The sequence below is a fragment of the Argiope bruennichi genome, chromosome 2 (assembly GCF_947563725.1).
Source record: "Argiope bruennichi chromosome 2, qqArgBrue1.1, whole genome shotgun sequence".
Taxonomy (NCBI): Eukaryota; Metazoa; Arthropoda; class Arachnida; order Araneae; family Araneidae; genus Argiope; species Argiope bruennichi.
The window spans coordinates 10,674,451-10,697,887 of record NC_079152.1 but is presented as its reverse complement, the minus strand read 5'-3'; the positions used below and the strand labels follow the sequence as shown (position 1 = coordinate 10,697,887).

The window sequence follows — 23,437 nt, the reverse complement described above, 5'->3', positions numbered from 1 at the left end:
CTTCTTCAGTTATATATTTCAGTAGGAATTAGGTCACTAATAAGAATAGTTTTCTCTCAACATACCACATATATTCCAGCTTTTTAAGTCTATTTTGCCAAACTATATCTAATCTTCGATATATATATATATATATATATATATATATATATTAGTTCGAAATATTAAAAAAAATTATTTACATTTATAAAATGAGATCTACCATTTTCACGGATTTAAAGAGTCATAAGAAGAGACATATATATATATATATATATATATATATAGAGAGAGAGAGAGAGAGAGAGACAGGGTGTTGTCGAATTCGACTGCCAAATTCAGAGAGGTGATAGTAGGCATCAAAAGGATTAAGAATCACTATAATGTCCCAAATGAAGTTTAGTAGTTGAAAATCGCAAAAAAATAGAGTAAATATAATTAATAATTATAAATCCCAAAACATAAAAATAACATATGTTGTTTGAACAATGATTTTTCTTTTAAGTGAAAACACATTCTTAAAAGTTATTTTTTTACGTAGATAACATGCGGATTTGATAATCCAGGGGATCGTAAATTACTGAAAACGAAAATGTAATTTTTAACCCTTATCTGCAAAAATATTAAAAATGAAGAAAAATAAAAGCTTGAAATGTAAGAAATTTCATGCTGTTTAATTTGGTATAATCATTTAGTATGAAAACTGTGGAAGTTTTAATATATATATATATATATATATATATATATATATATATATATATATATATATATATATATATATATATATATATATATATATATATATATATATATATATATATATATATATATATATATATATATATATATATATATATATATATATATAAACTAAAATGTATACCAGGAAACATCGTTGCAACATCGGTACAGATGTTTGCAGAGGGCGTTGTCAAATTCGAAAGACAAATTCGCAGAGTTGATAACAAGTATTTAGGAGATGAAAAATTACCATAAAACATAGGGTCGCAGGTGACTTTTATTTGGGGAAAATCGTAAATGTCGTCGAAAAGACAATGAGCCTGAGAATGCCCTATAAGCAAGAGTATGAGCCAACGAGCAAGAACATGCCCTATGAATTCGAGGATTACGAACAAGGTAATCGAGAAGAAGAAGCCTTTTCGTTTGTAAATTTTTCATGCGTTCGAGAAAAATAAAATCAGCGAGCAAGTATTCATTAATGAGCATCGCAAAACTGAATGTCGTGAAACTTCATTCGAAAACAAATTGTCAGAATTTACTAATGCAACTAAAATATGCTGGTGCACTATCACGCATTAACCAAATGTTCTGGCTTACAGTTATTGGTATTGCAGTAATTTCAGTAGGACGCGCTGTAAGAAAACAAAAACGTTCAGGCAGAATATGCGGTTCCAACCGATGATCCTACCCAGATGTTAATATTAAACTTGTGTTGTACGTTCGACGTACAACACAAACTGATGGAACGTTAGTAGCTCATGCCCTCAAAGCTAAGAAACCATAACTAATTATAAAATACAGCAATCAATTATTTGTTTATTATTTTCAGACGTACTAAGTTCGATTGCGTATTCATTCGTTTCCTAAAAATATATTAATAAAAGATTTTATATATTGCGTATATATTTAACCTTTGTTCATTTCAATACTAGCCGCCTTTGGCGATCAGTGCTTTCTCAATAATATTGACAATGTTTAATTTCAATTTTAATTTTAATTTCTATTATTCTTTATTTATTCATAATTACTCTAATTAAAATGCTTTAAATATCAAAATGTAAGCTACATTAGTTTAGTAGAACTAAATCAGTTCTGCTTCTTTGAATAAGAACTTTACCAATAGAAGCGAGTCACATGGCATCATGATCATGCGGTGACTGTTTTCTAATTGCGCGCTATTTCGCGATGCATTAATTTTCATGGGGATAATTTCAGTTTTCAATTCCTCACGCAAGGTGCACAGATGATAATCGGAATGTGTCTTCATTGGAGTTGATCAATGTAAGAATATCAAGTAATTAATTAATATTAATGATACAACAATATTTGAGGAAGCAATGAAATATTTTGACTAAGAAATACATAATTGAAAATTAAGCGAAAAATACATTAATTATGCAGAACAGCAATTATAATAATTAATCATTAATTATGAAAAAAATTTTAATTTTAAAGTGATGTAAAAATTATATTTGCAAAATAATGTTTATAATATATAAGTCTTATTAGAAGAAAATATCAAGATCATAATTAATTTCAAATTAATCGGATTCATTGTTAAACTTTTAAAAAATCTTTCGGAGACGAACAGTTCAGCAAGCTTGAAGTCAGACTTCTGCCATAGGGAGTTAGGGATCTTTACTCGCAGAAGCTTCTACACGGACACGACATCATCATTTTTACTGCATCATAAAATATACTTCTGCTGCCGATTTATGCATCACCATCAATGCAAGACCATGCAAAAATAGATAAAATTTTCATGAATTCATAAGTAAGGAAATTAATATTTGAATAGATGATAAAAATTATTATTCATCTACAATGTTTTCAAAATCATTGCAGGAAAAGTCTGAAACCACACTTTATTTTGCATTAATTAAATTTCGAATTAAAATTTCAAAAAAATGCAAAATTCGCACTCTTAGTCTCTATAATATATTTGTTTTAAATTTGATACCGTTGAATTATACCATCTACCGTGTAGAGAGCCTATTCATGCAGAACATCCATAATCTTCTTGATTATTAGAAGAGATAACTTCTTGCTAACTCACACAATTTTAAATCATTTACTGCATCTCAATCTTTTAAAAATGGATTAAAAATTCATTTAAAATAATTTCAATCTCTTTTATGAAGTATAATAACGTAACTGTATTATTTTATCATTAAATAAGTCATCTGCTACTGATTTATTCAGTATTTTAATGTACAATCAATGCATATCATCAAAATAACATCATGCAAGGGAAAAATCATCCAATTTTAATGCGTCTGTTAATATGCAGATTAATATTCAAATAGTCAATAAACATATATCACATCTGTGTTATCGCATCACTTCCAAACTGAACGATAAAAAATACTTTTTATCAGACCTTAAGTTCCACAAATTGTAAATCATCCACTTTCTCCCCCCAATTCCCTAATACACTTTTGAAGCGTTGGTTTTCTATTAAAAAATCTAATATCATAACTCTGTACCATTTTTGCAAATATACTAAAGTTCAAAATGATGAATTGAATGATTTAGCTTTCATAGATATCTGAATATATATATAGAGAGAGAGAAGCGTCGTCCGTGTTTTTCAAGTAGCCTTATGAGTAAAATTGGATCTCAATCAATCAATTTTAATGACACTCTAGCATGAAAGCATCCATCATCTCCTGTGAGCGTAAATCAATACAAAAATTTCGAATACTGCGTTCATATTTGCAGAGGATACAAAGAATTATGACTCTTCAATTTCGACATTTGCGAGTGTTAAAATAAATAAAGTAATTTTTTCAAACAAAAAAACAGCCTAAAAATTGTTTAGTTAAAAAACAAAGTTCATCGAATTATTATTTTTTTTCCCCTTTCGCAAGTTTGCTAGTTTTTACTGCAATACTAACTATTGAACCTGCCGCTCAGCCTGTAATTTTTTGTTTTATATGCATGAAAGAAAAAGTAAAATTCATATAATTTTAAGTTTTGCATTTTTCGAATTCTTATATTCAATATTTTAAACTATTTCAAGTGCTTATATGCTTAAGGTTTTAATCACTTGTGATAATTTAGGTTAGTTATAATTGTAATTAATTAGCTATTATTAATGATTTCGGATAAACTTTTCTAATCTCGTCGTTTTGAGCATGCATGCAAAGTTTGCCCAAAGTTCGTATTTGGAAACTTGTCAACACATATATGACAGTGGGAAAAATATCAAATTCTTCAGTGGATATTGTCATCGTTATAAGGTGTCGAATGTTTTGAATTTAGATAATTTTCCAATTTTCTGTTAACTTCTAATTTTTATCAGAAGTGAATTACAAAAAATAACTTTGTCTGCATTCAAATGTTTTTCAAGTATCATATATGGTTACCGTCCCATAGCTTTGCTTAACTACTAGCTGGTTCACCAGAAATACTGATTGTGTTAATTACACTTAAAAATCTTATGCAACATTTGATAGTTAATGATTCCCACGGTTAATGATTTTCTGAAACAATGAAAGCAGTTTAAATTTTTCACAAAATTGGAATTTATAGTTAAAGATTATGCAAACAGCATTTAAAAAAAATTCCAAAATTAATTTTAAAAAAAAATTGCAAGATCAAAGTGATTATGAATTTTTTTTTAATCAATTTTGGAATTTTTTGTGTGTTTTTAGGTGTGGAATGTGTGTGTTATTTTGTGTGGAATGTGTTTTTAGAAATTACCGCAGGAAAATGTCAAAGCTTCTCATAAAGTTTAACTAATTCTGATTAAAACTCTAAGGTTAGATGATTTGTCAGCATTCAATAAGATATTTTTTTTTCATTAGAAAATAATTTTGTGACAGTATATGTACATAGTTGTTCAATCATAATTTTTCGAATATGAAAACATTAAAAAAAAAAAAAAAAAAAAAAAGATGAATAACAATTATGACAGAATGCATAATTTTGTATTCAAAGAAAACATAAATTTAAATTAAAAAATAGAAAGTACTTATTTAACTTTAATATGTTTTATTCTGAAAACAAGAAATATAACTGTTTAGACTGCGTAATTAATCCCCTTGATTGTTGTAACATTTTAAGAGGAATATATAACGTTAGTTCAGTTGATGTTGAAATAAAATGGCTATAGAGATTTTTAAAGCTGCTTTGACTTAATTATGGATTAAAATATTAATCGGCGGAGGAGTCACGTATGAACCCCGTCTTCTTATTTTAAAAGATTGCGATTATAATCACACAATAAATTAATTCACTTTATAGTAATATGCATTTTTAAATTCTATCAATTTTCAGCGATTTATTTAAAGAGAGTTCGTAGGACTTCTTGAAACAGTTGTATTCTATTCATTTTACTTTTGACATGGGATTCTTTATAAAAGTTTTGTTTCGGCAAAATATCTGAATAGGAAAATAAAAAAAAATACCTATTATAGGTTCCAGATATTTATTTTAAAACAAAGTTTAGAATGAAATAGAATTAAAATGTGTTATTTTTATTTTTAAGAGCAATAATAACAAAACATATAACAATTAATTGTTATTATGTATATATAGTATTGCAAAAAAAGTAAGACCTTGCTTTTAGGACTAAAACTGAATGGGCATTATGCAGAATGTGTAATATGATTTTCAATATCAATTATTGATTGACATTAAACAAGGACTGCTTATTTTTTATTTTTTATCCGATAATTTTTTTTTTTTTGAAAAGTGGAGAAAGCTACCCTAATTTAAAAAAAAAAAAAAATGTTTTTTTCTTTTCCCACAACTCTTAAACAGAATATAATTTAAAATATATTTTATCATTTCATTAAAACGAATAATTAAAAAATTAATATTAGAGTCTAATTGTATGATTTCGAGGCCCTTATATTATTTTATTCGCCACATTTTCTGATAACAGCAGTGTTAACGGCATCTCTAAGTGCTATAATTTATTTTAAAAACTATGATATTTTTCCTTTTTTACTGCTACGATTTATCAGCAAAAATTCATCGGCAATATTTCCAATAGAGATAAAAATCCATAAAAAAATATCCTAAATGAAGTTAATCAGCAAATGTTTCGGGTGAAAATGAATTTCATATTTTTTTTTTATTAAAACAATTAATTATAAAATTAAAATAAAACGTAATCATGATATTATATCATTTCTTCTCATTTGTGATAATACTATATTTTAAAAACTCATACATACTATAATTTATTTCACAAATTATCCATTTGGAGAAAAAGTATGATTTTTTTTATTTGTTTATTATCATTACTGTATGTAAAAGAAAATTCCTCCACACAATTTCGAATAAAGTATAATATTTTATTTTTAAAAAAAAAATATACGAAATAAAATTCCAACTTTGTTCAAATATATTCTTCAAACATGCACCAACACCTGATTCACTCCTTTAGGAACTTTTTTTTCCTCTCTGCTGTGCACCCCTCAAAAACTGCGCAGGTATCCTGTGAGGATTCGGGCGGCACCACTCTGTGTTGACGTCACCGTCACGTGAACAATCGCTCTGTCGGCCGCTTTGGATAACTGGGACGGCCCTAACGCGACTCCCCCACAGTTCGTTCTCGCATCTTTTCCCGCTCACAGTCTGCATCTTGTTTCTGCGCGAACGAGTTCTTTCTCAGTAGAGAATCGAGACTATTTCTACCTCCCGTTCCCTAACTTCCACTAGAGTGGCACAAGGGTTTCTTTTTCTCCACTTGTGACATTCCGTGACTGGAAATGCATTTTCTGCACTGAAGATTAACAGTTTTCCCGAGTGAGGAATAAAACTTGAAGACTTTTTAAACACCGGGTTAACTCACCGATTGGCTATGACAGTGAGCCGGCTAGAGCCAGCCTATCGAGGGGAACTTAAAAAGGGAAGGATGAAAATCTTAAGAAGGAATACTGTGAGAATGTTATTGTTTTTCCTGTATACCGTTTTGATGATTAAAACAGCCAGTGCCGCTGTGGTGACGGAAAATTTGAACTACACAACAGAAGGTAAGTTTAGTTTGAAAACTTTTTGTTGACGTGTTTTGCTTGTTTGTGCTCTGCATACAAGTGCTTCGTGTTTATATTTAGTGGATTTTCAGCGTTATTTGTTTACTACAGTTGAACAAATTTCCTAATGCAATCAATATCTTTTGAAGTTTGTTGATAATGTTTGTTAATAGTAATGAAGCAATTATTCTTAATTTATACATGAAAAAAGATCGATTTAAAAAGATACATTTTTTTTCTCAATAAGATGATATCTATCCTGTTCTAATAGAACTTATTTAAAAAATAATACAATTCAATAAACTATAGTATATCATAAAAAGAAACTTAAAAATGCACATTCATGAAAGACATTTGAATAAATTGCAATCTTTATTTAACATTATTTTTTTTTAAGTGCGCATAGAATCTTGCATATTTTTTGGATTTTGATGTCACAGAACTGATCGGACTTATATAAAATACATTAGATATTTAAAAAATGAATCATATCAATAAAATAATTTTTCTTTCATGTTTCTTAGTAAATTTTGTTAACTCTTTCTCTCTCTATCTCTCTCTCTATATATATGTCTATAACGAAATTTTAAGGTATGTATATATATATATATATATATTGTGAAAAAATAAAAAGAAATCGAAACAATCCTACAATATTTCTCATCACTACTTTAAAATACTTTACTTATAGTTAAGATATATAAGACGAAACAGAGTGGAAATACTTTAGGTGCACTCTTAATGGCTTATTGTCTCATGGAAATTTTTCTTTATATATGTCCGTATTTACCAATAAGAAAAAAAAGTTTACTGTTGGTATATATAAGTAAATAACGAAATAACATGCAGCAGAAAATAGTAATTCATTTATTTTACATAAATTATTTCAGTTCTGAGATTCAGAATTTAATACTTCCTTAAATAATTAAAAAAGAGTTTTTTTTTCTTTTTTTAATGAGGTGAGATTAAAAAATTTGTGAAATATACTTGATTTCTATTTATTTTTTTATTTTCGAAGAGATCCGTTTTATTTTAAAATTGTCCAATACCGTCTGAGAAAAAAATGTTTAATCAATGCCTAAGAATTTATATTACGTATTTTAGTTTTTATGTAAAAAATAAAAAAGCCCTCTAAAATGTAGCCTGTTTTTATTTTTCAAAGAAATTTTGTCCATTGAATGACCTACTTTACATTATTTCGCCATTTAATTAATTCGTGAATCTTTTGCAAATAATTAAATTCAATAAACAAAATATATATTTTTTATATCTTAGTAGTAAAATTATGTATACTGAAATCATGAGATAATATGGAGGCCCATTGACTAATATCTATAAAACAAACATAAAATCATTTCCATTTTTGTCAGCTTTTCCCTTTCAATCTGTAATCTCAATTATTTCCAAGGTCATCATAATCATATTATCAATTTGCTCGAAAGAAATCTTGGGGTTTGAAGTTTATTTTAACTTATTTTATTTAATTGAATTGTCAGTAATATTGGAAACTAAAATTAAATTCGATTTCTAGTTGAGTTCCAATTTGACAAAAGTAGAATTTTAACTACTGATACCTTCCAGATAATTTATTTTAGCATTTCTAATGAATAAATAATATTCTAAATATTAAAATGTCTAAAAAGATATTTATTTAAAAAAATAGTTCAGAATGAAATGATAACAATTTTGAAAATAAACAATAATTTTGGAGAAAAAAAAAACTTTTCCTGCATTGACATTTTGTGTACTTTTTAATATCTTATCATAGAAAAATATTATTAGGTAACTACAATAATCGATCCAAACTATTTGGCTATATTTCAGAATGCATGTTACTATACATCTTACTTCTTTGGAATTCTTTGAATTATATAAAAAATACAATAAATAAATAATTAAAACATTGAAAACAATAGAACATGGTGATGCGCATTGTATTGCGTTGTTGAGTTGTACCATATTTAATGGAAATAGTTGTAGCTCTAGCAGGAAGTATCTATGGAAAAGGGGAGGGAATTTGAATGTACTTTTCTCTCTCTCTTACTTCTTTGGATTTCTAAAGAATTATATAAAAAATACGACAAAAGCATCAATTTAAAACAATAGAACATTGTGACAGGTTGTATTTCCTTGTTGAGTTGAACTGCATTTGATGGAAATAATTGTAGTTCTATGGCAGGGAGCATCGGGGAAAGCTGTAGAGACTTATCTTGCTGTTGGATATCATTTTAAGGTTTTATAAAAAAAACCCGGTCGTATCCCAAATGAACACTCGCTAGACCATTGCATGTATTCTAGCATCTATAGAAAAAGGGAGGACATTTGAAAGTATTTTTGTATATGTCTTACTACTTTGGATTTCTGAGAGTTTATATAAAAAATACTACAAAAAATCCATCAAAAACGATAGAAGGTGGTTACAGGTTGTATTTTGTTGTTGAGTTGAACTACATTTGATAAAAATAGTTGTAGTTCTATGGCAGGGAGCATCTGGAAGGAAGCTGTAGAAACTTATCTTGCTATAGGATATCATTTTAAGGCTGTAAAGAATCCAGTTGTATCTCAAATCGGCACTATCTAAACAATCTTTTATTTGCATCCCGACATAAAGATTTTCCACTGGAGCAGTGTTTATTCTGGATTAGTTCGGATTCTGGATTATGTATGAAGTGGTTATTGCACAGATAGAATAATAATTATATTTTTTTATAAATAAGGCATTATGTTAAAATGGTCATAATTTTTCTCCAAACTGTCTTGTCTCATTATTTTCTGAGGTAAATAGACGTTATAAATTAAGAAAATGAAAGACACAAATACTGGGAAAATAACCCGAAGAACTGTAAAATAACTATCTTCACAGAATCAACGGAGCACAACGACAAGTTGTATTATCCTTATGAGGCAAACCACATGCGATAGAAAATGCTGTAGCTCTATGGCGAGGTGCATCTAGTCGAAAGTTGTGGAGACATCTCTTGCGATAGGATACCATTTTAGGGCTATAAAGGGACCAGTTGTATCCCAAATCTACATTCTCCAGACCATTTTTCAACTGCATTCCAGCATATACAACTCCCGCCAAGCTAGCTAAGTGCTTGTGCAGTGCTTATTATAGTGCAGCGTTTTTAACTCTGTGTTATGAAGTTGCCATTATATAATTTAAAAATATATATATTTGTAGATATGTATTTAAAATGGTAAATTTTTGTTTCCAAATTTGTATTTTTTAACTGTAACAAATAAATATTTATTAAAAAGAATTAACGGGATGTCCTAAAAATTCATACGAGAAAATAAATTCATACGAGATTAAACCCTAGACAATTAATACTATTATTTTCTTAAAATTTACAAAGTATTTATTATTATTAAACAATTTTGAATTCTTTAAATAAAGGCATAAACAAATATCTCATATAAAAACTAAACATTTCTTTTTACGCTACAAACATGTATTCCAGAGTTGTAATAAGTATTTAAATATTTTCATATTTACTCTCAAAATTATTTATTTTGAGAGTAAATTGAAAGGAATTTCATGAGTTACAAGTAGCATATTAAACGTTTATTTAATATGCTACTTGTAACTCAAGAAATTTATTTTCAGATTATTTCATAATCTTAATTTTTACACTTGCTTATGTAAGCTGATGAAAGCAATAAACTCCAGATTTTAGCCCTCAACGTTTGCAAATTTTATGGCAATTTTAAAATATTAGAATGAATTTTAATGCAAATGAAAGATTTTAAATGTTTTCTCATTGTCTATAGTAAAAATTAAAGATAATAACTCTGATCGAAAACAAGCATTCCATAATTTAAAAAAACAATTAAAATTATATAATTTGCAATTAAACAAACTAGTGATGTTATTTCTGTTTTATGAAGTCAATTCATAGTTTATTTCACAGTCTTAATCCTTACAGTTGCAAATTTAAGCTGATGTATGCAAAACGCTTGGTACAGATTGTATTTTAAATGTAAGACTTTAAATGCATTTCTATTATTCTTTTGATGCGTAGAGTTAGAAAATAGTCAATAAAAAATATTTTTGTAGCTTTAAATTTTCATATATTTTAAAAAAAAAATGCTTGTTTTCGTATAGATATAATAACTAAAATGCAGAAAAGAAGGGGAAAAAATAACTAATTTCTCTTGTTTTTCTAGAAAGTTCTTTTCAAATCCTTTTAAAAATAAACCTCAAAGATCCATTAAAAGATTAAAATTCGCTGGAAACATACATATTTGTCCAAACTACTGGATTTCGTACCTGCAAATATTTTGCAAAGTCGTCTTGTTGTGTATATCTCTTACGCATTGATAAAAGAATTCTAGGAAAGATTTATTCAAAAACTTCCGGTAATGCTTCCTGTTTTCTCTTTTAACTCGACGGCGCTTTCGTATTCGGAATTTGCTATCTTATTAAGAATCCATAGAATATTTCAAATGATTATGAAGTAGCGATCATTTTATATCAAAGTTTGAAGCTGATGAGGGGCATAAATTTAATTCTTAAATTTTAAAATGTGATATTTTGATGCACTATAAATTCGCATTGAAAATGTTTTTTATATTTTTAGTATTTGCTTTGAAAATCAATTGAAATGTATTTTATAGTTTGATTATATAATTATTGCAATATTATATCAAACACTAATACACAAAATAATATTTTTTTTTTTACATATAAATAAATAAACTCATGTTTCTGCCTTATTTCAAGAATGTATTTATTGTGATTATTATATGCAATCTAATTTACTCAAAATCATTCTTCTCAAATTCTTATTCTCTGTTGCTTTCAAATTACACATAAGCAGAGGAGTAGAATAGAAAAATGCAAATAATATATTTATGCTCGAAATAATAATAGTAATAATTTTAATAAACTAATAGTAAAATAACAATAATTTTAAGAGTCAAATATAAGGATCACTAAAAAATACATACCTCGGAATTCTTAATTAACCTGAAATATAACTTGAAAATTTACACTGTATAGCAAAATTTGGCGGTAAATGAACAACTAAAAGCGTAAACAGAGTAACATAAACGCAAGAAATAAATCTTGAGCAATTATTTATATGAATACTTCCAAATTTATAAATTATAAATGCTGATGGATAAACAGACATGCATTTGAAAACATAAAAATTTTTGTACTAAGTTGATGGCGGCTTTAAATCTTTTATAAATAAAAAATGGATGATTTATATAAAAAAAAGTTTTTGAAGAAATGCTTTAAAATTGAAGCAGTGTAATTTGTTGCTGAGAATTTCTGGAAGCGTTTCAAAGTTTATTGATTATTTCACCTTTATTTCTAAAAAGAAAAGAATTTCAATTTCAATTGATGAAATAAATAAAATAACGTTTTTATCATTCTATATTGTCAAAAAAAAAATTAAAATAGATGGCGCGACATGAGATTATTAATTTATGGTATGCACCTAACTGAAAACTTCTATTTCTGTTAATTTTTTTGTTGTTATTTAGAATTGAAGTTCATATATGTGTTTAATTTACTCTAAAACATTACATTTTTTTTTTCTTCGTTTTCTAGAAAATTGTAATTTTTATTTTTTACAGTACGGAAAATATTTATTTACACTATATCTCATTTCTTAAAAGTTTTTTTTTTCTTTTTTGTTAAAGGCATTGAAATAAAATGTCATGACAATGTTCTGGACATTTGGGGGTGGGGGGAGTATGCTCTGTATCTGAAATATAGCCTGCAAGCATATAACTATTTTCACTTGGGAAAGTGATATTTTTTTATAAAATCACGCTGTTTATACAAATTTTGATATACATCAGTATATTTTAGAAATAAATTCACACACAGCTAAAGACAAATATTGTTTGAAACAAAAAGTAAAACGTCTTCATGACATCCATTCATTTATCATAAGAGTTATTTGTTATTAATAATATTTATTTATTTGGAGTAGACGTCAAATATTATTTTGATCAATTATTGCGAAAATGTGGAAATTGCAAAAATATCTATTAAAAGGGCATTTGTTTTAAATGGGGAAACTGTAAAAATATTTTTTTTTTAATGTGCATTGTTTTAAATGTGGAAGTTAAAATATATATAAATGACATCATAGTTTTATACACTATTGTTACTGAAAAGATAAATGTTTCCTGTAGATTTAATAGTTTTTAATAATGCTCCAAAGGTTGACATAAACAATAAGATCTATTGTTTATGATATATGAATTGAATGAATCTATATTTTTTTCAATATCTAACTGAATACCATTTTAGTTTAATTGATTAAATTTATAGGAACAAAAATTTGACACTTTTTTTCAAAATTCTTATAATCTAATCCAAAAGCAAAATAAAGGTTAAATATAGCATGGAAATTTATCTAACTATAAATTTGCTTATGAACTCAGTGATTTTTATATTACAATCATTTATTAATCCATCTTTTCTAAAATCCTTAATTAATACTGAGCGATTTCATCTTACAATTGAGACAATGTAATAAAAAATATAAATTAACAGTTTTAATGAAAGCTTCGTTCCAATTATTATTTTATCTAACTCATCTTGTACAAATGAGGTTAAATCCGCACAGAAAGTGAAGTGAAACAAAATAGACAGTGGAGATACTCTTTATAACAAAAATTAATTTATAATTTCTTATCAATTAATGATTCCTTTAATCGTTCATCAAAAATGCAGTCTATAATTCCATAAATATAGCAATGTTTACCTAAAGTTAGAGTTAATTTTGCAGTTGAGCTATAGAAGTGGAAAAAGTGAAAATTGAATGGGACTAAATTAATTAATAAATGAATAAAATAAAACTGAATGAAGAAAATAAAAAAGTTTTAATTTAAAGTTTCTTCAACGATAGTATTATTTTTACCATCTGGATTTATTCTTAATGAATGAATTATGAAGTTTGTTTGCCAAATGATTTAATTTAGTCCTTTGGGCATTGCTGTTAGAACCGTTTCTTTGATGCTTTAACAGATTTATTGCCTTACATTTTAATTGGAAATTTTATTCCTGAAATTCCGCTTTGTATATTTTTTCAATGACTTAATTTTCGTTGCTTTCCTGTTTTGTGCAATAATTCCATGATGAAAATATTAATTATTGAAATAAGGTATCTGTAAACTAATCTGTTAAGCTTCGAAATATTCCTTTTGGCTTTCTGCACGCTTCTACTTCGAAAACAGCGCATATTTAAAGTTAAAAATTTCCATGAATTATTTTTTTCTTATCATGATCTATCTTTTTTATATATATATATATATATTATTCACCCTAAGTACCGAATGTTTTAAAGTCATAATCGCATTACTGAATCATATTTTTTACAAGTAGATAAATTGTATTTTCGATATGATTTTAATTTTTGTACTTCGATAGTTTTTGTATCAAAACTACTGCATTTTTAAAGATGTGAAAATTTGTATTTATATCCCTGTTTATATTAATACGAAGAACATAAAAAAGAACATAAAAGTTGAGGGACTGAAATATTGAAAGGTTGATTTTTTGCATCTAAATTCATTTATTTTCCACTTGATTTTTATATCTTAGTGTATTGTATTGATCACTATATTGCATTGCATACTATATTGCAGATGCATGTCAGAAAAGAAGAAACTGTTGAACATTGAGAAATAAAGAAAAAAAAATTAGAGCACTTGTTGGCAGTAATTAAATTTAAAAAAAAATGGGATATGGATCAGGAAATAAGATAACAATTGAAAATAATGCTGTATTGACTAATTTAAAATAATATAGTATACAGAATGTTCATTAATTTAAGATAATACAGTAAGATATATTTTATTCATATATTCATTGTCTTTGTGATCTTTGCCGCTAATACTTAAAACAAAACTTTCCCTCTTAAAGATATCGAAAGTTATGTTACAATTTATCTCAAATTAGAGTGGCAAAATCAATGAGATCTCCAAGTGGCAAGAAAACTTCATTCCAATAAACAATTCATTGACCGTTGGCCTATTTTAACTAAGAGAAAGTTGGTCATAGCTCTTTTAGTTTAAGAATTGGTCACATTCGACTCACACAAAATCATGTGTTCTTTAATGGAATCTGTCCTTATATATAAAATATGCCACTGTCTTTCTTCATTTCCCACATTTTAATAGATAGTCCACACTTTGATTACGAATTCCCTTTTCTAGAATGATTTTACGAATTTTTTCGCTTTTATTTAACTACTAATTCGTATTGCATCCCCTGTTCCCATTCTCCTTATTGATAAAAATCATTCTTCGTCATATTTATATTTTCTTACAAATTATTGACTTTTGCTATTTGATATGATTTTTTTTAAGTGCAAATTTTTTGAAATTCATATTTTTGTTGTTGTAAGAGGATAAATCTCAGACCTGATATTATATAATAACATTAACAAATCAAAGCAGAGTGGCTTTTGGAGTCAAATAAAGTACATCAAATCAAATCAAATCAAATATTATCTTTATGAATAAATGAGATGAGTTCAGTGAATCGTAAAGAAGTGGAAATTTCAGGTTCAAAGAGCAAAAGATCCTTTCTTAAATTTTGAATCCTTATTTTACAATGTAACAGAGCATCAAAATCTGTACTGGTTCTGCTTAAAGTAACCACAAAATTGTTATAGAAGAACTTACGTGAAACATTGTAGCAATTGAGTCAATTAAGTGTTTTTATTTTACGAGTTTCGAAAACTTTAAAAAAATGCCATTTCGACTATTGTTACTTTCAATGACTTTAAATCAAATAACTTTCTTAAACAACAAGCCAGGCATTTTTTGCTACATTCCAGCAGAGGAATCCTTTTACCTAATCTTTAACAAGGAGCTAAATTCTCTTGTATTGTGAAAAAAAAATTCCTTTGAGATTTCTAATGTACGAATAGAAAACAGTTAGTCGGATCACATGTAGCTCTAAAATTGATGGTTATTTCATTATTTTATGCGTTTGGCTTGGATTTCTTTTCTCTTTGTCTCATAAAAAGCCTTTTCATCAACTACGTTGTTTAAACTGTTCTCTACAAAGTATAATTCTACTTGTTCTACGTGATTTAAGAATGTAAACGGTTTTTGCTTCTTTTTAACTGTAAATAACCTGATTGTTTATGTATGTATAGCTAATATAGTGATAAATATACCACGAGAATTACAATTTCAATGTTATAAGGATATGGAATTCTAATGCTTGTTTAAATTTAGAATTACTAAATTTGTAATTTTAAATTCGATTTATTTCATCATGTGAGGCATGTTATGTACAAGAAGCGGTGATTAAACTGGCATCCGTTTACATCGCGATACAAGTGCAGAAGAGCAAAAGATATCACAATTTTTTCCCTCCGGTGGTTTTACTATGAGATTTTGATAGGTATTTCTTTGTTATGTTTCGATTTAGGAGAGGGAAATTTAGGTATCTCTAAAAGAATGTGGTAAACGTTAATTATTTTTATCCCTTTACTTGGAACGTGAGCACTTGAAGTCTTCCGCAAATGTTTAGACCGGGGCACTCAGAAGTTGAAACTCATTTCAGTCATTAATTAAAATACGGATTCATACAGATCATTCTTAATTAGCTACCAAGTTCTGTTTTTTTAATTCACATCCCTATAGTCACTATTTATCAAAGTGAAGTCATTCTCGACTTTCGACCGAATCTGCTTCAAATGTTTTTTTTTTATTTTTCAGCAATATCTTCGTTCTTACCAATAAAACGATTGTTCCTAAAAATTAATATTATATACATAAAAATTGGAGAGAGTGTGAAAAATATATAATGTTTGCACTGCACATTGAGTACAATAAGAAATTACTCTATAGAATTAAGTTTTATTTTGAAATATTAAATATATTGCTTGTGGTAGTAAGTAGTAGTGAAGATTGTTGATTTTTGATAAATATATATTTATGAGACAGATAATTTAATTTAAATGCTTGGTATATAAATTAAAGGAGTTAGAAAAATATATATTTATTTATATTTTATTTCACAACTCTAATTTTTAATTTTTCGTGAGTTAACAATATTTCACAATGAATTGAAAATTAATTTTTATAAGTTCTCCATTTCATAAGAAGTGTCTATTACATCTTCAAATTCCAGCTTTCAGCTAAAACTGTTCATTTGATCGTATTTCTATAATGTAATTTATCTTGTGTTATAAAATTCATCATGTAAAATTTATTCAATGAAGTTTTGAAAATGAAAACCCAGCACTCGTTTGATGAGAGAAATTGATTAAAAAAAATTTCAAAAGAATTCAGACAAACTTGATAATCCTCAGTATTGCTTATAATTAATAAATTTGAAGTGCGCTAATGAACGAAGATTTGCCATTTCAGAACTGATAAGGTTTCGTCAAAAACTAGGAATATCATTTGTAAATAACTCTTTTCAACACAAATCTGCAATTGTTTATACGTCCACGCACATGCAACCCTTTGAATCGTGACATCTTCTTATCAACGACCTTTTGCACCTTGCTTGGCTAATAGGACTTGGCTTGCTTTGCACCTATAAATTATCCCTTTCACGTGTCTATGCACCTGCGCACTTGTAGTACCTTAGATTAGTAATTATTTTGATCATGAGTCCTTGAGTCTTTTCTTTCTTTACAACTAAAAATCACGAAATTTTAAACGAACATCAAATATTAGGCGTGCATAAGTAACAATACCACACTATAATAAACGTCATCACAATTTGTTGAACAAACTAAAAATATTAGCTCTCAGATATATTCTTTGAATTAGTATAAAAGAATATATGGAAACGCACTAAATCTAGAGACAAAATAAAAGAATATCTACTGCCGCTCCTTTTATATTACATTACTAAGGATCACTTTATAAATTACTCAACTGCGATATCTATCCAATTCAAAATGATTTGAAAAATTACTTTCAGGCAAGTTTTGTCGTGATATAAAGTTTATATCAGTTTCTTTCTAAAACTGTCACTTAGCTTCCTCCCCATTCCCGAAATTGATTCAAAATCCAGAGAAAAAATTATTTAAAGACATTTGATTTCCTTCCACTTTCAAACAAGTTGTTGATAGGAAGATTCGATTTTTTTTATTCTCTTTGACAATTTAATCTTTCTTTTAGTTTCGAAATAAGACAAACAACCCTTTTGAAACAAATCTATGAATATCTATATGTCTTTATACTTTTACATTTTTGAACAGAATTTCATAAGACATGGGTTAGACAATTTACCAGCGCCACGATTTTATTAAAAAAAATCTTCACAATCTATTGAATTGATTAAAAGTATCAGTTACGAGATATATGTTTAGAATTAGTTAAAAAGATTGTTTGCGAAGTCATATCTTTGTTAAATCCAGACTTAAAGAAAAAAGAAAGCAGAATATTCCTTCCTCTGACAGAATTTCACCTTATAAAACTCTCGACACTGATATCCACGCAATTCAAAATGATTTACAAAATTACTTTCAGACAGGCCTCGCGGTGATCTGATGTTTATATTAAAGTTTCTTCCTGAAACTGTCACTTAGTTTTCTCCTCCTATTGACTCAAGGTCCAGAGGAAAAAAGAAAGAAAGTTGATTTCCTTCCGATTTCATACCACTTTGTTGAAGGGAAGATTCGATTTTCTACTTCCCTTGATAACTTAATCTTTCTTGTTGATTGAGCCCTGAAACGAAGAGCAGCTGGTACCCGTGAAATTATATGCCGTTTCTCTGAGCTAAGTAGAATTTTTAAATATGAATTTAAATTTTCGATAAAGTCACAAAACAATTGTTGTATTAATCGGAAAAATGATTTTTTCTATTTCGAAATTTTCATGTTTTAATAACTGTCTTCAATTTTAAAATATGTATTTGTTTCTCGAAATATATGAAAGCTAATATTCTAAAGAATATTTCGACAATTCATAGAGTACCAGAAGTTTTTAAGAAAAGCAAGAAATATGAGAACTATCGTATACTTTCCCTAGACATCGTACATAAAACCTATGCATTTTATACAATGACAAATGCTATTTAGGCAAAGTATAAAAACGGTTATGATAAGTCTATAATTTGAAAGACCCTCACTCCTCAAAATTACAAATGTTATTCCGGAAAAATAATGGAAAGTTCCATTAAAATGTTTTTTAAAATGCGTCAACATATTAAAAATGTATTCCTCTTTATTAAAGAAAACAAAATAATGCATGCCAAAATAAAATATGCACCAAGAAATAAAATAATATTACTTTGATTTTCATTTAATTTTATTTTCTATAAAAAAGGATTTATATAGTGTAATTTTAGTACTGAAATAAAAAATACTAAAATTATACACTATAAAAAATTATTAAAAAAATGTAATTATTTCATTAAAAATAAATACAAATTTACCTAGTTGTTTGCAACATGGTAGGATTGAATGACATTTTGAATGACACTTCAACACTTTTTATGTTCTTATAGATGTACAAATGTATCCATACAAAAAAGAACTAGTGTAAATTATCATTTCTAGCAGATGTAAAAATGTTTTGAGTATACAAATTTATTTCTTAAATTTGCTCTTTGTTTTACACTGACACGAGATGAATCCCGGCCGCTTTAATTGGGTTGGACAGTTCCAACTGACTAGAGAGGAATTTTGTGATCAGAAATATATTCAGTTTTTAAAAGGTTCTTAGGACATAATTTGAATTTTAATCGCACTGACAGTTATTTCAAAATGCTCTTTGAATTTTAAAGTCAGTAGAAACCATTCTCTGTTGCACTAATTACAAATGCAAAATATTGCGAGAATCGCCTCGGTCTTTGTTGATGTGAAAAATAAGAATTCGAAAAGTATTTCCGAAAGAAGCAAGATTCTTTTTTTTTTTTTTTTTTTTCATTTTCGCAGTTATTAATTTCAGAATTAATTTTTCTCATAATAGAATTTTTCCTTTTTGAAACAAAGAGTATACAAAATATATAAATCATCTTCCGCACTAGGATGGTCATAGAAGTTATGAATTTTTCGACGAATCTTTGTGCATGCATGCGCATTATTGGTTTCTTTTAAACACTAGCAGTAGGAAAGGAAACCTCATCATTTTAGATTAAACCGCTATCGGCTATAAATTCATCCAAGTTTTTTTAAGGGCATTTTTTTCACACATTTTTTTTTTTTTTGGCATTTTTTGGACTCGTTACATTATTTTTTTTATTATGTCTTTAAAAACATCTTTAACTAAAGAACAAACAAAAAAAAAACTTTGTAAGATCTATTGTAGGTTTACTGTCAAGAAGGGCTTCGAGTGTCAAATTTTGAATTCCCGAATTCAACATTCTTTGCTTTGATATGAGATATTTTAAAACCTTACGAAAAGTATTCTAAATTTTAAAAAAAATCAGGCTTAAAATATTAAATATTTTTGCTATTTAAAAGCTTTTTAAATATTTTAAACTAATAACAACAGGAAACGGAGACTGTAAAAAAAATATATATATTTTACAAAAAAGATACTTTTTTAAAAAAGATTTAATTTATTTCCAAGTAGGAAGTGCATTTTATGTTTTTAAAATTGTCTCACATGTATTGATGTTATACTTCTTTATTTAACATGACTTGTTTCATATTTGTAAAGATGAAAAGCCATACTTTCTTACTCAATTCCTTATTTGTTAAGATTTTGATTTTTTTAAATTTATGTATTCAGAATAATGATGTATAATTAACAAATTTTCAGAGTTTAATTGTAAGTTGTTAATTTTGGAATTTGAGCTGGTAACAGACTCTGGCAGACAATTTCTGAAAAAGATGCTGCGATTCTTAATATTTCTAATAATGAATTATACGCAAATTATAACAATGATTAAAATAATAATTATTTTTATGATAGAACCGATGACAGTATAATTTTTAAAAAAAGGCAATGTATTACATTCTGTGCTTCTTACGGAATGGAGAAAACTGAGTGTGCAGTAAATTGAGCACGCACTGAGTATGCTTTCAATAAGGAAGGCATCATGTGTCTATGACCCGCCATTTTCCCAGAAGACTACATATCAAATTTTATTTATGTAAGCTATTAAGTTATTGCATATGCATACATACGATTGAAAATTTATTACATATTTGTGACTCCAATGAATTAATACCAAATTTCCATAAAATACCAATCGTCGTTTTGAATTATCAAGTTTTCATACAGTGGATAGACGGATTTATCATAACCGGATTTCAACCAAGTAGTTAAATCTACATGTTGAGACTACATTTTTGAATTATCATATTTGCAGACATATAAACAGAAATAATTCCAGAAAAGCGTTTTTCAGATTCAAAGAGGTCAGAATCATAGACATTTATCAAAATTTCGCGTTCTAATATTGAGCATTATATTAATCTCTGTTTGTATACTTCATATCTAAAAAATAAAAAAGGGGCCATTTACTTCAAATTAAAAGCTGAATTGCGATTTTTTTTTTTCAAAATTTATGGAACAAAACTGTGAGAAGTTTATTCCTAGTAACAAAAATTCTTTGAATCGACTAACGTTTTTTAGCAAGATAATTTTCGTAGGCAGATATGTAAATAATTTTGTAAGATATGTCGAGAAAAGAAAAATCTAATTCAATTTGACTTCGCAGGCAAAATTCCAAAAACGTGTTTTTCGGATGTGGGGACTCAAAATCTCGTATTCGAATTTTTTTGACGATAAAAATGTTTCCTACTTATTTACTTCGTATACGAATAAGTAGAAATGTATTTAATTGTAATTTTTCCTTTATAGGAAAATTTTACCAGATATTTTGTATTGCCATATTCGTTTTAATGATTTGAAGAAATGGCAATTGAACATCCTACTTATCAAAAGTGCTAATATATCATCATCAAACATTCCCTTTATTTCAGAAAGTATAAAAAGAAGAAATCAAGGAAATACGAGGAAATAAAGCATTTTCTGTTAATATAAAGCAGGAATTTTTCTAGTTATTTTCTAAATAAAATTAATGTTTATGTTGCTGATTATTTCATTCTAATCAATCATAAAGGGAAGAGGGGGCAAAAAAGAAAAAAAGTATTATAAAATCTGATTAAATTACGAGCTGAAAGTATTTAAAAGATTTCAATTCTTCCTTAGACAAATGGCAAACTAAGCGAGGTGTGTCCGTAACTTGTTAAAAGAAAGGTAAGACATGCACTCCCAGAACTTCTTTAAACAATCTAGACAGCAGAGATTAACACGTTTCGACGTGCTTGACGACTTGTTATCTCTTATCTGTCGACACTGACAAAGCACGCCTGTCCGACCCCGGAACAAAAGAAAACAAAAAGCCAAGGCACGGAAAGCGCGAGTGCGAAAACGAATCTAAACACGGGGCGACTTCAAAATGGAGACCCCTGAAGCCAACTACGTCGGGATGGGAGTGAGGGGAGGGGGGACGAAAAAGACATCTGGGGGCTGTGCAGACGGGAATGTTTTGTTTTCAGACTCAAGTTATTAAGGGCGGAAAGAGATGGAGATTCTCTCACACGACGAAGAATGATGTTAATTAACGCGAAAGAGGGAGCTGCGTGGGCAAAGGGAAAGATGCCTCTTGCACCCCAGCTGTATTCCCACTCCCCCTTTCAGAAGAGAATCGTGTGGCGCGTTAAGAGTCGTTGGAAATGAAATGATTGCGTTGGGAATTAATTGTGGAAGAGATGGTTCTGTAGCTGCAAGTGTATAACAAGCATGACAATACGATGAATGACATGGCTGTGGAAGGTATTACACGCTTTTGAACAACTCTGCGAGTGGAGTGCAAGAAGATGGAATGGTCTGTTAAAGAGAACTTCAGTCGATTTTCGAGTTTTGTTGATACAGTGTAGTGTCTGGCATATATATATATATAACGCCATCCTGTGCCCCCGGTGCCTATAACACTAAGTTATCTAACCAGTTGGATGAGCACAAGATGGAAGGGGAAAAAAAAAAGAAAGAAAGAAGATAAAAAGAAAGAGACGACAGACCATCCAGGGTTCTCCAGAGAGAATCACATTGGTGTCAAATCCTACATGACTATATTCAATATTTTGGTGATGTAATAACTGGATAGAGGGGAAAAGAATACTTAAACAAATGGTGACTTTGAGTTGAACTTACAGGGAAATGAGATTACTAACTGAAAAATTGATAATTTACATTGAGAATATCTGTATGACATATATTAGCATATAAGTAATCACTAAAGAGTCAGAAATCTGTGGCGTCCGTCTGAATCCTGTGGTTTTGATTTCCTTCTCGAGAACTGCACTTTTGAGGGACTTTTGAAGTTATAATTTCGGCTGATTTTGACATGTGGCATTTTGGTCTCAGCTAATGTGTAGTCTTGAATAGGTCTTGGTATTTGTGAATATGGTTTACTATGGAGTGGATCTTGCCACGTGATAGGGTATTCGATGCAACTCTCCTGTACCATTCTTCTTCGAGACTTGTTTCTGGCTTTCTCATGTGCCATGACAGAGTCAGTAGGCATTCGGTGGCATAGTGAATTGGGGATCCTATCTCCCCACAGCTACAGTAAGGAGAGTTGGCCAGATGGAATCTGTGTAGGTATGTCGGGAATGGACCGTGTCCAGTGAAGAAAAGGACATCCGTTCTGTTCCAGTTGGCAGCGTATAGAGAAACTTTCGGTATTATATTGAATGTGGAGCGGCCTGTTTCGCCTTCTTCCCATTCCTTTTGCCATATTGTCATCATATCGGTTTGGAGGATGTTCT

The 23,437-nt window shown here is 28.3% G+C and overlaps 1 protein-coding gene across 1 annotated transcript in view; it reads left to right on the top strand.

Moving 5' to 3' along the window:
* The first annotated feature begins 6,298 nt into the window (after nt 1-6,298).
* LOC129957666 (uncharacterized) overlaps nt 6,299-23,437 on the top strand; it is a 275,418-nt gene continuing 258,279 nt past the window's right edge. The window contains exon 1 of the mRNA XM_056070117.1: nt 6,299-6,707. Coding sequence (XP_055926092.1) covers nt 6,536-6,707 — 172 coding nt within the window. The 5' untranslated portion in view covers nt 6,299-6,535. The remainder of the gene's footprint in view (nt 6,708-23,437) is intronic.